At 41.2% G+C, this 16,159-nt stretch overlaps 1 protein-coding gene across 2 annotated transcripts in view; it reads left to right on the top strand.

The window, feature by feature from the left end:
• Slc4a4 (solute carrier family 4 member 4) overlaps window positions 1-16,159 on the top strand; it is a 319,163-nt gene that overhangs the window by 206,480 nt on the left and 96,524 nt on the right. For both annotated transcript variants that reach the window (XM_036200218.1, XM_036200219.1), the window contains exons 8-12: window positions 2,367-2,524; window positions 8,831-8,918; window positions 11,433-11,587; window positions 12,217-12,330; window positions 14,777-14,951. In XM_036200218.1, the coding sequence (XP_036056111.1) occupies window positions 2,367-2,524; window positions 8,831-8,918; window positions 11,433-11,587; window positions 12,217-12,330; window positions 14,777-14,951 (690 nt within the window). The remainder of the gene's footprint in view (window positions 1-2,366; window positions 2,525-8,830; window positions 8,919-11,432; window positions 11,588-12,216; window positions 12,331-14,776; window positions 14,952-16,159) is intronic.

The following is a 16,159-nucleotide window of genomic DNA, read 5'->3' as shown; positions in this document are numbered from 1 at the left end:
ATGTATCTGTGTCTATGAAATCTATATTGTACATGTGACAGAAGGAAATGCAGTAGTCTATCTTCTATTATATTCCCTTGTATCCATATGCCTGTGTGTATAAAATTTAAATCAAGATCACATTTATAAGATATGAGAGAAAATGTGATATTTGTATGTAGAGACTTGTTTATTTCATTTAGAAATAGGTTCTTCAGTTCTATACAGCTTTCTTATCACTGACATTATAATATAATTTTTATTATGGTTTATGTGTGCTGAGTGGTAGAAGTTTTGGAAAATTCCATACTGCTTAATGTAACCGTGCTGTTGATATCTAAGAATACGTACTCTGCTTTGACCTGTTTATATATTTATTTTGATTTCCACAATGCCTTTTGGCTTTTTAACTTTAGAGCTGCCTTGTCACATGGGTGGTGATGGCAGGTGACAGAGGTTAGTAGAGTGCTAGAGATCAGTTTTCATCTCATGTATTTTCCCCAGTTAAGAAACTCTTAAGTCGAAGTCGAAAGGGAAATGTTGGTTGACATAGCTTCTTACTAATTGGGGATATTGGGCCATGCCTGCCACTTCCTGCATTAGCAATTATCTATGGCAGAAACAGTTAAACTCACTGGTACTTTCGACATGAAGGGTAAGACATGCATAGTGGGTAAAAAGTGTTTATTGGAAGTCTGTGCCTTTTGTGTGGTTTTGTCAAGTTCTTATCTTTATCCATCCATTATTGCTGAAATAATTCCCCCCAATTGGATAAAGGAATAATGAGTATTAGAGAAACTTTCAAATTGACTGTGTCCAGCAGCCTTCACTGAGAGAAAAAAAATGGCTTTACACTCTCCTTAATCCTCCAAACACTTCCCTCCCCCTCACATCAGCTCACTTTTGGTTCACTGCAGAAATATGAGTCCTTAGAAGCCCTCCTCGCCACCTAGCAAGTCTCTCAAATCACCCACGTTCAAACCCAGCCAGTCTGCTTTTTTGGTAGGTTTGTAAGCTGTGTTCCTGTGTACAGTTGACTCCTCTATCTGGGATGCAGATACCACCCCTGCTCGATAGTTTCAGGATGTTAGGTTTGCAGTTATTTTTGTACTTATTCTCTACTGTTCCTATAGCAGCAATCTGCCTCCATTAGCTCATTCTGTTCACTTTCTAAAGGGCTGTGATATCCACATTTTAAAACTTTTTTCCACTTTGCGCTCTCTTCCACCAACCTTCCCATTGCCCATCTTTTCTTTGTAGCAGTATTTTTTAACATAATGGTCTGTGCTGCTAGTCTCCACTGGTTCCCTGATGGCCACTGTACTTAATCTTATTTCCCAGCATGGCTGTTGGGCCAGGTTTTTGATCCACTCTTACATTTCAGCTTTTTGGAAACTCCACTAGCTTAGGATGCAGCTGCTAATACCTGGTCATTATTTCAGCCTTTCCTCTCTGGCCATTGGTAAAGTCCTAGTTTTCTTCTTCTTCTTCTTCTTCACTGCTCTTCTTCATTGTCTTTCGCAATGCTTTCTGTCTCTATGAAGGGTAGAGTGTCTACGAAGGGTCTGAGTCTTGGTGCTTTTCTCAGTCTATGCTCACACTTGGGGTTGTGTTATTCTGTTCTGTGGCCTTTAACCCCAAGTCATGCTCAAGTTATGTAGGAGACATCTTCCTACCTTTCTCAACTCTTTGCCGTGGCCTTCAGTGACCCATGACATGGTCCCCATTGTCCATGCAGCTTTGGCTTCTCTTCTCCTCTTTGCCTCTTAGCTTCCCACACTGGGCTTCATACTACTCCGTTAGCCACCCACCTCCTTCCTGTCCCAAGTATCCCTTTGCTTGCCTGGTGTTTCAGTCTAGGCCTTTGCATATGGCTTGTATCCTTTCTCCACTGTCCAATGTGTTTCTTCAGCAGCCTTCCTTGACATCTCTGAGAAATAGTACTTTCTCATCTGTCCCATTTTCCTTCTTTGTACTTTCCATTACTTCAAATCATATTTTATGTCCCCCAAGGTAATACGAACCTGATAGGGGTGTGGAGTGAGTCTTTCTTTCCTGCTAGCCCTCTGGCTTAGATCATTGTCTGTAAATTCTCAATAGTGTATTGAGTGAATGTAAATCGATTAATGGAGATATGTTGCATACTAATATATATGTGTGTATTTGTATAATATATATCCCATGTTATTGCATCTCTAGTATTTTTTTAAGGGACAGATAGGTGTTTACTATAACATAATGGTTAATCATAATATTAAAGTGTCTGGCTAAGTACTTCTCTGTGAAGACTCATTTCAAGAGATTTTCAATGAGGAATGGATAGGGTGTATTTTCTTAGTCTTCTCTCTCTTGAAATAAATTGTATTTTATTGGCTCTATCTGTGCAGCTGAAGAACAAATTTATGAAAAAACTGCCACGTGATGCAGAAGCTTCTAATGTGCTTGTTGGGGAGGTCGACTTCTTGGATACTCCATTCATTGCCTTCATTCGGCTGCAGCAGGCTGTCATGTTGGGTGCCCTGACTGAAGTCCCTGTGCCCACAAGGTAAGCTTCTCTCCCACCTGCTAGGGTTCACAGGGTGCTTGTGGGAAATTGCTCACCCTTTTAGGTCAGAGAATCAGTGGAATGAGGATACACTCAATGCATTGGAGAGCTTTCATTTGAAATAGTGCCTGCCTGACATTTGTGCTCTCAAATTACATGTTACTTGAACAGTAATAATAATGATAGTTATATTAATTTATGGGCCCATGTGCTGGTTTCTTCTTGTGGGTCATTTGTTTAGTATGCAAACTCTAGTGTCCATATTTAACAGATGGAGACAGTAAGTTTAAATACTTTGTCCAAATAGATACAATTAGTAAGTGGTTCAACTGTCATAGATATTTTCATTTCTTCTATCTTATCAGAAAATTGTTACTGGGCTCCCACATATAGATGCACCAACACATAGATGCACACGTAAATGCACATCTTTGTAAAACCTTGTCATCTCTCTAAGCATTTAAATTTGTACACTTTACATTAAGCATGCCATTCTGCATCCAAAGGAATCATGCTTATGTTACAATCACATGTCACTCTACTATGTTCTGTACCCTAGAAGTCATCCTGTTGCCGGTCTCTGAAGCTGCTCTTAGCGGTTCAGGTACTTGACTGAGGCACATGATTAGCTGAAGAGAAGCTAATGGCTCACTTAGACTTGTGCTGAGAAAGAGGTTAAAGAGGAATTTGTAGCTTCAGGTTGATATCAGGAAATTGCTACCCAATTAGGGGAGGAGTGTGCTTCCTGTGGGTCCCAGGGCAGAGGTAGGTGACTTCTGTTTCAGTTTCTACATGTGATCAGGAAGGGCTATGGATCCTCCTCAGTGGACTCAGATGGTCTTAGCATGGTTAACCAGCAGTGATGAGAGGTTCAAGGTTTGTTCTGAGGCAGGTTAGGAAGAAAATGAGAAGCCGATGTCCTGAAGCCGTTTCCGCTGTTCAGCCATTTTTCCCAATCATGCAGAAGATTCCTCCCACCCATCATTTGTAAATACCTGGGGCAGATGTAGCATTGGAAAGGAGGTGATCCCAGCTGTGCAGTTAATGAGATTATCGCGATTGGTGTTTTCTGTAACGTTCCAGTGGAGCCTTGCAATTCTGTCTGAACAATCACCTGGCAAGCCGCTGACTCAGGATGGCTGGAGTCCAGCTTGGTGCCCCATTGGCTTTATGCATGTCTCTGCACTAACTTTTCTGGGGCTTGAAAGAGAAGACATGCTGAGAAATGTTAAAGAAAATTGCTCTTGCCTTTTCATTTTTATTACCTTTTTTTTTTTTTTTTCCCAGTAGAAGCTACAAATAAAAAACATTTTAAAGGCCTTTTGTTTAGCAGTGATCCACAGACATGGAGTTTGAAACCATGGCCTTTCTTATCGTGTCTTCCTGTCTGCCTCATTTTTTTCTTCATTCTCTTCTGTACCAAAGGGAGGTATTAATTTAGAGTTGAAATATGGCATCATCTGAAGAGCAAGAGGAGCGAAGCCATTTATTTAAGAGAAGTGAAGGGGTGTAATTCAGTATCATAAAACTATTTTCAGGCTGTAATCTGAAAAATATACCCTCAGATATTAATATTTTTCCAGGAAATATTTTATCTGTTTGCTGTCTTCTGAAGCAGGGTAAACTGTAATCACCCAGTAGAGTCTCCTTAGCTGTTTTGTTTGTTTGTGTGTGTGTGTGTGTGTGTGTGTGTGTGTGTGTGTGTGTGTATACACACTATGAGGATATTTACAATGGCTGCATCCTGTGAAACCCAATAAAGTAAATCCCATGAGGAATGTGTAGTCATTGTGATGGACTCAGCCTATGCTCCTTGGAAGGCTTTACCTTGTACACTCTTCTGTAGCTCTACAGACACATTTTTCCCCCCTAAAATGTAGAGAAGAATTATGCTGTGAGTGTTATTATTACTCCTCCTGAAAAACAGTTTTACTATTCTGGGCCTCTTCAGAAGCCTGACTCTCAGATCCCCTTCCTAGCTAAGCTCACAGGGTTCCTTGTACTTTGTTTCTTGTGGTCCATTGTAGCCTCTCTTTGCACTACTGTGGCTATGAATGGCTGGCTGGTTGGGGAGTCTGTGTTGGGGCGGGTCTGGCTTTTCATGTAAGAGCAAACATACTAGTCTTTGATGTCTGATGACTCAGTAGGATGTGTTTATGATGTTTCTAATGCTGACAACATGCATTCCTTACTGTCACTTTATATATATTCACAGAGATGGATATGGATACATTTTCTTATTACCATTCAGTAGCCCTAGAATGGAGGCAATGGGAAGATTTACTGTTAGTGCTAGAGGTAGAACTTCATATTTCTGACACTGTAGCCAAAGTTCAGGTTAACTTAGAGAGGTATCTAGAATGGGTTATGATAAAACACTTCAGGAAAGTAAGAAGTAATAACTATAAATCAGTTTGTCCCTTTGAAGATCTTGATCTTAAGACAAAAAGCTAGTCAGTGAACTGTAGCCTTCTGAATATTATAATACTTGTCTCTTTAGCATTTTATAAGTTAATACATTTTGCATGTTATTATCACTTGCCTATGAGAAATAATTTGTACTGAACCATTTAAAAACATTATATTTTAGAGTTTGGGACAGTATTCCTGCTATGGATTCTGTCTGTGTCCTGCACTGTATGTAGGTGGTAGTGACGGGGTGTGGTCCTCATGAAGTCTATTGTGGAAACTACAAGTTAGCCACATCTTCCAAAGCTGCTCATTATGAATAATAGGTTATTTGATTCACTGATGTTTCAGAGAATGGAGTAAAGAATTGGTACATACTGGATTTATTTTGGAGATAGTTGTGATCTATCAGAAAGGGGGGTACATCCCTTCTAAGAAAGACATAGTGGTTTAGGAAGGCTAGCTCCTATTCTGATGCTGTGCTTACTCTGCCTATAATTATTTTGTGAATGTGAGGCCACTGGTTCTGGACACAAATCATCTGGTGTTTCTTTCTGTTGTGAAGTGTGCCAGAGGCATCCTCTGCAAGTGTAATTAGTTACTTAAAAAAACTCACACAAATAGGAAGGGGACTTCTGGACCCAGCTAGCAACTATTATAAATTCTAGCACTGACATTTGTAGTTGTGAGTGAGTAGAACAAACCCAGAAACATGAGTTCACTTTTTTCCCCCTGAGCTGTCAACATGGACTGTTCACTTCCAGCCACACCAATGTGATGTTTACTCTTAATTTGTTAATAAAGAAAAAGGCTTCTGGTTAAAAATAACATTTGTCTATTGACAAAACCCAGCTTGTGTCACGAAATGAGTTTTCAGTACATTATAAAAGCCGAGTTGTATGGCAGGCTGTACGGCCGTCGTAAAAGTTGTAGCAGCGTCTGCCTCTTTGGTGGTAGATGGGGGGAGGCATTAGGCAGAGGGAACTTGGCCTTTCAGTCTTCTTTCTAGCTGCGGTTGCCTCAGGCCTTGCATCTCCCCACCTCATTGTGACAGTGCTGTGGATTAGAAGCTGCCGCAGCTCTCTGTTCCTACAGAGGGAACTCTTAACTTAGAGCGAGGCCCCCGTTGGACACCTGTGCCCAGAGTTCCTTCTACCAGGGTTTCAGGGAGTAGATCTCGGAATTGTTCCTAACCGACATAATAAGAAAACTTTGAACTCCATCACCATGTTGTTTCTACTTGGCACTTGCTGACATTTCGATAGTGAAGAAATGTCTTTTTTATTTTTACCTAGATGCATTTCCTTCTGGGTTATTGAACCAATATAATTCACATACTCTGGCTTATTGTTATAATATATGTTACAGCTCCCACTGACCTACAACTTCCTTTCATTCTTTGGTATTACTGAGCCAAGACGAAGCAGTAAATGTTTGATAGTGACGTATGCCCTTGTGCTGACTTGGTGGCTCTGTAACACTGTCAGTTCTGGGAGAGTTACCTGTCCTCTCCCTAGCTTTATGTTTGACAAGTATTAGTGATGGAGAGTATTCCCTCACAGAGAATGCAATATTTATTTAGGCTTTATTACCATGTGTGCAAGCTGATAATGAATTTGTGTATCAGTTTCCAGTGGGTGTTTCTTCAATCTGAATTTCACATGGGGGTGCTGGAGAGAGATGGGAGAGGCAGCCAGTGGCCCTGAAAAGGATTGTAACGGTTACGTATTATTTGGAACATTAATATTTAGATACATGGAAACAATAAAAGGGTCCAACAAGCGAGATCCAGTAAAGATGTACTAAACAAAGGAGCAAGTGACAAGACATCATTCTTTTATGTTGCTATGCCTATCCGTAATTCTTTTCCCACGGGGACCGGTGAAAATGGTTGTTGAATCACAGCTCCAGTGTGTGTGTGTGTGTGTGTGTGTGTGTGTGTGTGTGTGTGTGTGTGTGTGTGTGTGTGTGTGTGTGTGTATGTGTGTGTGTGTGTGTGTGTGTGTGTGTGTGTGTGTGTGTGTGTGTGTGTGTGTGTGTGTGTGTGTGTGTGTGTGTGTGTGTGTGTGTGTGTGTGTGTGTGTGTGTGTGTGTGTGTGTGTGTGTGTGTGTGTGTGTGTGTGTGTGTGTGTGTGTGTGTGTGTGTGTGTGTGTGTGTATGTGTGTGTGTGTGTGTGTGTGTGTGTGTGTGTGTGTGTGTGTGTGTGTGTGTGTGTGTGTGTGTGTGTGTGTGTGTGTGTGTGTGTGTGTGTGTGTGTGTGTGTATGTGTGTGTGTGTGTGTGTGTGTGTGTGTGTGTGTATGTGTGTGTATGTGTGTGTGTGTGTGTGTGTGCGTGCGTGTGTGTGTGTGTATGTGTGTGTGTGTGTGTGTGTGTGTGTGTGTGTGTGTGTGTGTGTGTGTGTGTGTGTGTGTGTGTGTGTGTGTGTGTGTGTGTGTGTGTGTGTGTGTGTGTGTGTGTGTGTGTGTGTGCATATGTGTAAAGTTGTTAATGGAGGAGTGAGACATAAGATGCCTGTGTACCACAGTCTGCCCTCTCCTGATTTTGTTGTTTTGATGCTAGAGGCTGAACCAGAGCATTACACACTGTAGCCACATGCTCTGCCCCCAGCCCTTTACTAGGCACAAACTTTGGGCTCACCTATCATCTTCCCCACCCTCAAATTCCTTAATGTTAAACAGGATGAGCTCTGTTTTGCAGAAGGCTGTGTGGGAATTTAAATAAGGTGATGAATGTGCTTTGCAGGCTGTCAGAAGCTGTGCAAACATGTGATGCCATTGTATGTGTTGTTTTCATTTTTCTCCCTTTTAGGTAAGACATGAGCAATAGCAGTGCAGGGATTTACCCAACGTCACCTTTTGTACATCCTTTTCTTAGTCACTTACTTATCAGGCCCCCTCTTCCTCAGTGGGGACATCCATCTCTGCCTTCATGGTGAGCAAGAGACTCCTTCCAAAGTGACGAGTTCATCATTGCTTGTTTCAGGACATACTAGCTCTGGAGCAATGCTTTTATATTATCAAGAAATTAAATCGAGAAAGGAAAACGAGAACCCACAAAGGGCTTTTAGCTGTTTGTGAATGGTGCTTTATTTTTATTTGTCTCATACTTCTTTCTCCTTATCAGTGTGTGGCTTACTCATGAAGGTTTGGTTTTCACTGAATCCCACTCAGCTGAATAGCAGTATTTTCTGAAAATATGGAGAAGAACATTTGTCACTGCCCATACTGGGTACAGGAATGTCAGAGAAATCAGAAAATGGACTAAGTTAATGCCCTTACCACATTGCACCACAGAATCCAAAGTCGGTAGAAATGAAGACAACAGACAGTTTAAAACAGATCAGCAATTTGTGACGTAGATAAGTAAACTTTTCCTGCTCAATGAAGACGACTCGTAGGTTTCTCCTCTATCTTCAAATTAACTTAGGAATACCTTGTGGTAGTGTGAAAGAATCTTTCCTGTCCCTTAGCATTATATCTTTCTTTGTTTCAAAGATGAGTTCTAGGGACTAGGTAGATCCCTCCTTCACAAACAGGAGAACCCAAATTCAGATGGTTAGTACCAATGTAACAAGACAGGTGCAGTGGATATGCCTGTAATTCTATCTCTGAACAAGCAGAGACAGGAGGACTCCCGGGGCTTGCTGGGCTACTAGTCCTACTACATCTGTGAGCTCCAGATTAAGCGAGGGAGCCTGTCTCCAAAACTAAGGGAAGAGCGCCTCAGGAAGGCAGCTGACCTGTGGCCTCCACATGCACGCACACGAATGCACATACTTGTGCACACACATAATAAGGATGATCTCTACCGCTGATCTTGAAATGGATTAAGATAACAATTTCCCAGTTTGATGAAACACCTGTTACAGCCTTTGTTTCTCTCCTTCTCCATTAGGTTCTTGTTCATTCTCTTAGGTCCAAAGGGGAAAGCCAAGTCCTACCATGAGATTGGAAGGGCCATCGCCACCCTGATGTCCGATGAGGTAGGGAAGCGGGACAAGCGGATGTGTCTCTCCAGACTGTGAATTGACTGTCATGGTTCATTCCGTTAGAATTATGTGCCTACAAAGCTTTTCACAGGGTGACATACAATCATTTGTGGAAAATGAGCTTCCTTATGTAGAACAGTAAGTAAGGCATGTTTTTTGTTTTTGTGTTAGATCCTAACACAAATGCATTTCCCTTTTTTTTTTTCTAAGCAAAAACATTTAGAAATCATTCTAAATTTCTTAAAAATTAAATGAATATCATAAAGTTTTCCTATTTATAGGTTATTGTGTGATGTTTTAATTCAGTTATACACTTTGGAATAATCTGAGGCACAGCAGAGCAATGATGATTAACAGCAAATAATTGTATATTGCGAAAATAGCTAATAAAGGGGATTTTGAGTGTTCTCAAATCCAGCATATAGTTACTGTCTGAAGTGGTCAATATGCAGGTACCTTGTTACAATCCTTACCTATTTTCAGTTGGTAAAACTGATGTTTAAGAATTGTTGAATAAGTTCAAACTGTCTAATTTATCAATTCTCTGAACTCATATGTCCCTATACTATATTATTTCAAAAAATGATGACTTTTATAAAACAATGCATAATAAAGTAGGTGATACATTTTCTTAGATATCAGAATGTATTTGTTTTTCTGGCTTATGTCTTGTGGGGAAGCCAGTCTATGGTGCATCAGGTACTATTCCTACTTGGTGCTTTGGAGCTGACATTTCATCCACAGTTAAGGCAGCTTTAGTATTAATTCGCATATTTAGTTATGATAAAACTCTGAACTAGTCTTACAGTAGAGGGAATGCTGTTGGAATATGGGAACATCAGTTTGTGTCTTCCAGTCTTCTACTTTGCTGTTTCTTAATATTTTACTTTTGAGCTGTGGCTTGATTTGTCAGTTTTTCATGTTAACTGTAGAGTTGGAGGCTCTGTCCCCTGTGGTATAGAAGTTCTGCATGACTGTTGCTCAGCTGTTTGCTTCCTTCTGAGTCCAGGAGCACTGGTATACAACTCTGTTGTCTCCCTCAAGAGGACATTCATTTCCCTCCTTTTAGTTGACTGATTGATTGAATTTTGTGTGTTTATAGTTACTTTCTTTTAAAATTCTTTCCTAATAGAAATTAGGAATGTGTTTGGCCACATGTAACAGGCATAGAGTGGCTTTCTGATATTGATGAGGGGCTCTTTTAATGGGTATTTTACAACTTTGCTTTTCTTACATGTCATTGGTCGAAACTGCCAATATTTACTGGCAAGGTTGGCTGAGAAGGTGTACTTTTGACTCTGCCTGTCCTGCCTGTCCGAGAAAATTAGAGGAGAGATGATATGTCTGCTGTAGAGGAAACACTTTCACTGTGTATTGCCTCCTTATCAACCCCAGAACTCCCAAACCAGTGTTATTTGCCTGATAGCTCTTAAAAATGATTTTTTTTTTTTTTAGGAAGAGTGATATAGTAGAAATGCTTAGCATAGAAGGGTATTGAACAGGGACCATATTCTCTGTTGGATGATAAAAAATTAACTTACAAAGTATAAAAGGCTTTGTTTTGTGAAGACCTTCAGATCAGCTCTATTAGAAGAACGGGTTACTGAGAGAAGGGATTGTGTACCATTTTGAAACCCCGTCTCTGATGTGATGTATGAGTTACCTTTATGTCACTGTGATGGAATACCATGCCTAAGGTAACTTATGGAAAGATGAAAACATTTAGGCTTATAGCTCCATGGGGCTGAGTCCACCACCATCATTATGAGGAGGCATGGCAGCAGGTGACAGTTGCAGGAAGCCAGGAGCTCATATCATCAAACTCAAGCACAGAGCAGAGAGAATCCGCTAGAAGTTGAGTGAGGTTAGAAGCCTGCCCCTTGTGGCATGCTTCCTCCAGGAAGGCCACACCTCTCCAACTTCCCTCAGCCTTGACACCAACTGGAGAGCATTTGCTCAGATGCCCAAGACAATGGGGACCATTTCTTATTCAAACCCCTATACTGTCTTTGGTGAGTTAGATATTACCTTGCTGAAGCGGGGGAGGGCGACAGGTGAGCACTGATTTATTCCTTTCTGCCAATATAACTCAGGCTTTCTTCTTTTAAAATAGCTTACATTTTTAGAGGGCAGCAGTGAGTGTGTCTTATCCTGATTTGAACAGTCAGTGTGAACTTGTTCTTACTGGATTTTCACAGACAGTTGTCCCATAACTTTTAATTCAGAGAATGGCTTTCAGCAGGGGATCTTGAAAACATTTTCATCTGGCTCTCACAGCGATTGTGAGGGTTTTGATGGGAAAAATGTCCTTAACATGCCATGTCTTAAAGCCCCTACTTAGATGCTGAGATCATAACCTGCACCGTTCAATAGACTGAATAGTGGGGAAGATGAGAGTGCAGTTATGGGAATGTCGGAGTGCACTGTGGGTTGGGTTACTCAGCTGTGATGTGTTGTGAACCATTCAGAAGGTTCCCTTGGTTGATCAGCACATCTCTCGCTATTCAGGTGTTCCATGACATCGCTTACAAAGCAAAAGATAGACACGACCTGATTGCTGGCATTGATGAGTTCCTGGATGAAGTCATTGTCCTCCCACCTGGGGAATGGGACCCAGCAATCAGGATAGAACCTCCAAAGAGCCTCCCATCATCTGACAAAAGGTAAGCTGGTATGTACTTGGCAATATTCAGGGATTGCCAAGCCCTGGAGGAGATTGCGTCTGGAAAAGGTGTAGGGCCAGCCCATGCTTTGATAGTTCTAGATCCCCATGGATATTTTGCCTCAAGTGAGCCTCTCCTCTGCCTTGGCTTTAGATTGACTTGACACCGTAAAGCAAGTGTCCTATGCTTTGATGTCTGTTAGTGCTTGCCCTCAGCTCAGCTCATGGTTTTGGAAGAGTGTCATGGGTCTTCTTTGAGGGATGTCTTGGGGAATTTCTGTCTGTGTCTGTGGAAAGATCCCTTTACTCAAGAAGAGCCCTTGCAGATTTAGCAGGTTAAGCAGTTTAGTAGAGAAGTTGAGGAGAAACCATTTCCTGGAAATCTATCATTCCCCAAGTGAAACACCTTCCTTCCTATAAATGCGCAATAAGTTAAACCCTGAGTTCACCTAGCCATTTATCTCCCCTCTAGATAGAATATGTTAAGAATTGTCTGTTAGCAAAGAATAAGGAATCATGATCTTTTCTCGAGAAGGCCTTCCACTCTCTGTCTCTGTAAGCATCCTACAGCCATGAAAGCAAATGAACACAATAAACTAATCTCTACTTACACCCTATTGTCTTTCTTAGAAAGAATATGTACTCAGGTGGAGAGAATGTTCAGATGAATGGGGACACACCTCATGATGGAGGACATGGAGGAGGAGGACACGGTGATTGTGAAGAGCTACAGAGAACTGGCCGGTAACTGATGGAACCTTTTGCCATTCGTGATAAGGTTTTCCTTAGATCTAAATTTCCCTTCCTTGTTCTGAATTCACTTTCAGTATTTTATTTACTGGTTTGTTCATTTGTTCAGCAAACAGACAATTATAGTACATCTATTAGTCAGTCACAGGAACTGGAGATACAGCAGAATGTCAATGCCCGGCCTCATGGGCTTCACTGTGTAGAGGTGGGCGAGAAATCTTAAGCAAATAAATAAATGCATCAGTGAGTTATGAGGACAATGAAGAAAAAAATGAGTAGTAGTTTATTTTTAGAGAGTGATCGGAGTGGGCCTTGTGGCTGAGGACAGTATCTGAGGGAAATGCTACAGCAGGTGAGAGACAGTCTGTGTGGGTGTGAGCTAGGAAGGGGACTGAGGTGTAGAGCATCTAGGACACTGACATCGAGACAGTGTGACAACTGATGGGATGATGCAAAGAAGGTGAAGTTGACGGCAGGTGAGAATGGGTGCTAGGGCTGGCTGAAGCTGGTCTAGGTTTCCTGTGTGGCTTTCAGGATTCTGTCCCTTCCCTGTGTGTTTACAGTGTGTAACGTGTTGTGGAAAGGGATGGTCTGTGGACCACTGCCCTGCCTCCTTGCCCAGACTGAGGAGTCTGGTTTCTAAGAACCTTCTGTTAACTTCTTCTGTGACCACTTCTCTACTATTAAGTGATCTGTTTTTTCATTTTGGGTTAAGTCAAATTTTTAATAGGTTATTCTTTTCATGAAGATGTGGAAATCACTGCAGGATTAAAAAAATATATATCATTTTAATAGGCAGTTGAATCTGAATGAAATGAAATTATTTCTTTCTGCTGGTGAACCACTTGGGTTTCTCTCCTAAAGTAAAAAGAAATCGTTTCTCTTCTTCTGAAAGGATGGAGAATAAAAACCTCCCCATCGTATATGTTGCTTAATGACGAGGTATGATCTAGAACTGTCTTTAGGTTATTTGGTCATCATGCACACATCAGAGTTCTGCTTACAGAAATCTAAAGGTGTTAGCCAGTTATTCAATGTGGCCTCTTGATGTAATCAAAAGGCAAGATAAAGATGACATATATGAAGCTATTGCCAGCTTAACATGGCATATTGTTTTACAGTACACTTATTTTTGTAAGTAGAGGAAGTATGCACTAAAGTAGCGATAAAAACTATAGTACGTCAAATGCATGAACTGGTAACATAGCTAGGTCTTTGTGTAATTATATGCTTTTATATACCTTCCAGTAGAGTAACGCTTACGTATGCCAGCATACTACCATGACATACAAGGAAAGACTTGTTCTGGAGAATATTATCGTATCTAATGATGCCTCTATGTGATAATGTCATTTCAGTTACATTGTCATCTTGTGAGACCACCATCACATATGTGGCCCATCATAGATCTCTATGTCATTAGCAGTACATGACTACGGCTCTTAGTAAACTGTTTTCACTAGGAATAACCTTGTCATTTTTAACATAGAACTCAGATATGAGTTATGGAATTTAATGTGTTGAAATGCATCAAACTGTTGTTTTATTCTTTCTTCTCTCTCCTTTCCACATTCCTTTAGTAGCTGCACAACCCAGTGTCTAGCAAGGACACAGAAGTAGGGTGCTCAGCACAGCTGAGGATGAGGTGTCAGGCTTTAGAAAGGGGTACCTTGCACAGAGGTCACACTCCGTGGGGAAGGCTGTTTCATGTGGTTCTGTTGGAAGAAAAGGAAGCTGGTGCATGGTCTCAACATGTACCTTTACCTGCCACACACCTGCATGCCCTTCTTCACTTTGGGTCCTTATTCCAAATTCAGTTTCTCAGAGGCCCACTGTGGCCATCTGTCTATATTTCCCAGTGCCTTTCCCCTAGAACTATCTAATTCCCACCTCCACTTAATTTTTCCTTGATTTTTATTTATTTACTTCTTTATGTTACTGTCTGCCCTCTGTCCCCAAGAGTAAACTCCATGAGGTCAGAGCTCCAGAGCCTGGGTTGTTCAATGTTGTTTCCCCCAGCAGAGAATAATGGCAGAGTGTGTGCATCTCACAGTTCTTGGTGAACACTAGAGTTGGGTAATATGACACTGTGACATCTTTAGGGGCTTTAGGAGATAGGCACTGTATTTGGATGTTTGTCTTTGGAGAACAGAAAATTATAATTTATCTATTCTATACTGTCATCTGAAAGGAACAACTGGATGATCTTTGGGGAGTGTTGGACCTATTCTGGTAACTGAAAAAGAGAGACAGAAGAAGATGTATTTCTCCACATTTTTTTTTTTCTGTCTCATCTAAATGAGACTGTCTTATTTAGTATCTTGTCATTGACTCAAGCATTTGAAGTCCAAATTCTTTGCGGTTTAGTGAATTATGTCTTGATGAATTTGATGGCTGTTTATCTTACACTTGATCACATGTTTGCTTTCTCCCTGCCCAGGTTCTGTGGTGGATTAATTAAGGACATAAAGAGGAAAGCACCATTTTTTGCCAGTGACTTTTATGATGCTTTACATATTCAGGCTCTTTCGGCAATTCTCTTCATTTATCTGGCAACAGTAACCAATGCCATCACTTTTGGAGGACTGCTCGGGGATGCCACTGACAACATGCAGGTGGGTCTAATGTGAGAGAGGACGCAAATAGTCCAGTGCAGATTGTCCCTCTCACCCCTGCAGCTCGGCGACCAGCAGATGGCCCTTCAGTTGCTCAGCGTGATTTTTCTTTCTTTTGCTGGATGCTACATTTTACTTTGCTTCTGGCTCGCTGCTGTATTTCCAGCATGTTAGTAATTACAAAAATAGCTCGATGAAATCTGGCTTGAGTCACAAGTGGGGAAAAGAAGGGGAGGAAATGAGGATCTACAATTCTATTTGGGCAAAAGCATCTCAGCTGCTTGGATTCTGTGTGGTGCACAAGGTTTAGAGCTCCCAGTGTAGGGAATGTATGGGCCTCATTTGGTTTCACTTAGCGATCCCACTCTTTGGGGATGTGTTGACCTGCCTCTTTGCCCTTGTTCGAACATGAGCAAATCCACACATCAAGCATTGGAGTGGTTTGCTCAAGGCTGGATTTGCCAGCCTCCAGTAGAATTCAGCTCTAGTGAATCCCAGCTGAAGTTGTTCTTCTATTCCTGAACCGTCTCTCACTGATCTGTAAAGAACCTGGCTGAGTTAATGTTAGAACACTAGGTACAACCACAGTTTGTTGGTTATGAAAGCTGGTGTTTGCCTTCCTTTCATGACAATAATAGCTACAGTTTTAATAAAAGAAAAGATGTCATCTATCCCTTTCCCCCCATCAGTTAGAACAATGTGTGGAAAAATGACTTAAAGTTGACCTAGGCATTAGAAACAGTAGGTGTTGTGCTTGGTACTGAACACACAGTGAAGGAGCTGAACCTCAGTTGAAGCCCTTTCAGACTCTACTCTTCCATTTGCTCACCCGTTAGTGTTAAACGTGGCATTTGCATGTGCTGCCTGCCGGTTTCTTAATTTGTAAATGTAGCTAATTCCTGCAAATTATTTTTATTACATTTCTGCTTTGGCTCTAGTAAATATTTATGCTCTAGAGTCCTTTCTAGATTCAAAGATAAGATAGAGTTGTTCATAAGGACAGGGATAGACAACTCAGTTGTAACAGTAATAAAATTTTCATAAACTCTGACATAGACTCAAGCTGGGTGGCAATTCTTCATCCAGGTTACAGCATAATGCTCTCAAAAGCAGATTGTTCAGGAAACCAGTGGAAAAAAATCCACTGAGGAAACACCTTAAGGCCAGCATAAAGCTAGCACATACAGCCACGTGCTGAGGAAATCAAA

Source organism: Onychomys torridus, chromosome 10 (genome assembly GCF_903995425.1).
Source record: "Onychomys torridus chromosome 10, mOncTor1.1, whole genome shotgun sequence".
In the NCBI taxonomy this organism is placed as follows: domain Eukaryota; kingdom Metazoa; phylum Chordata; class Mammalia; order Rodentia; family Cricetidae; genus Onychomys; species Onychomys torridus.
The sequence above is the reverse complement of the archived record's forward strand: the minus strand, read 5'-3'. Positions and strand labels throughout refer to the sequence as shown.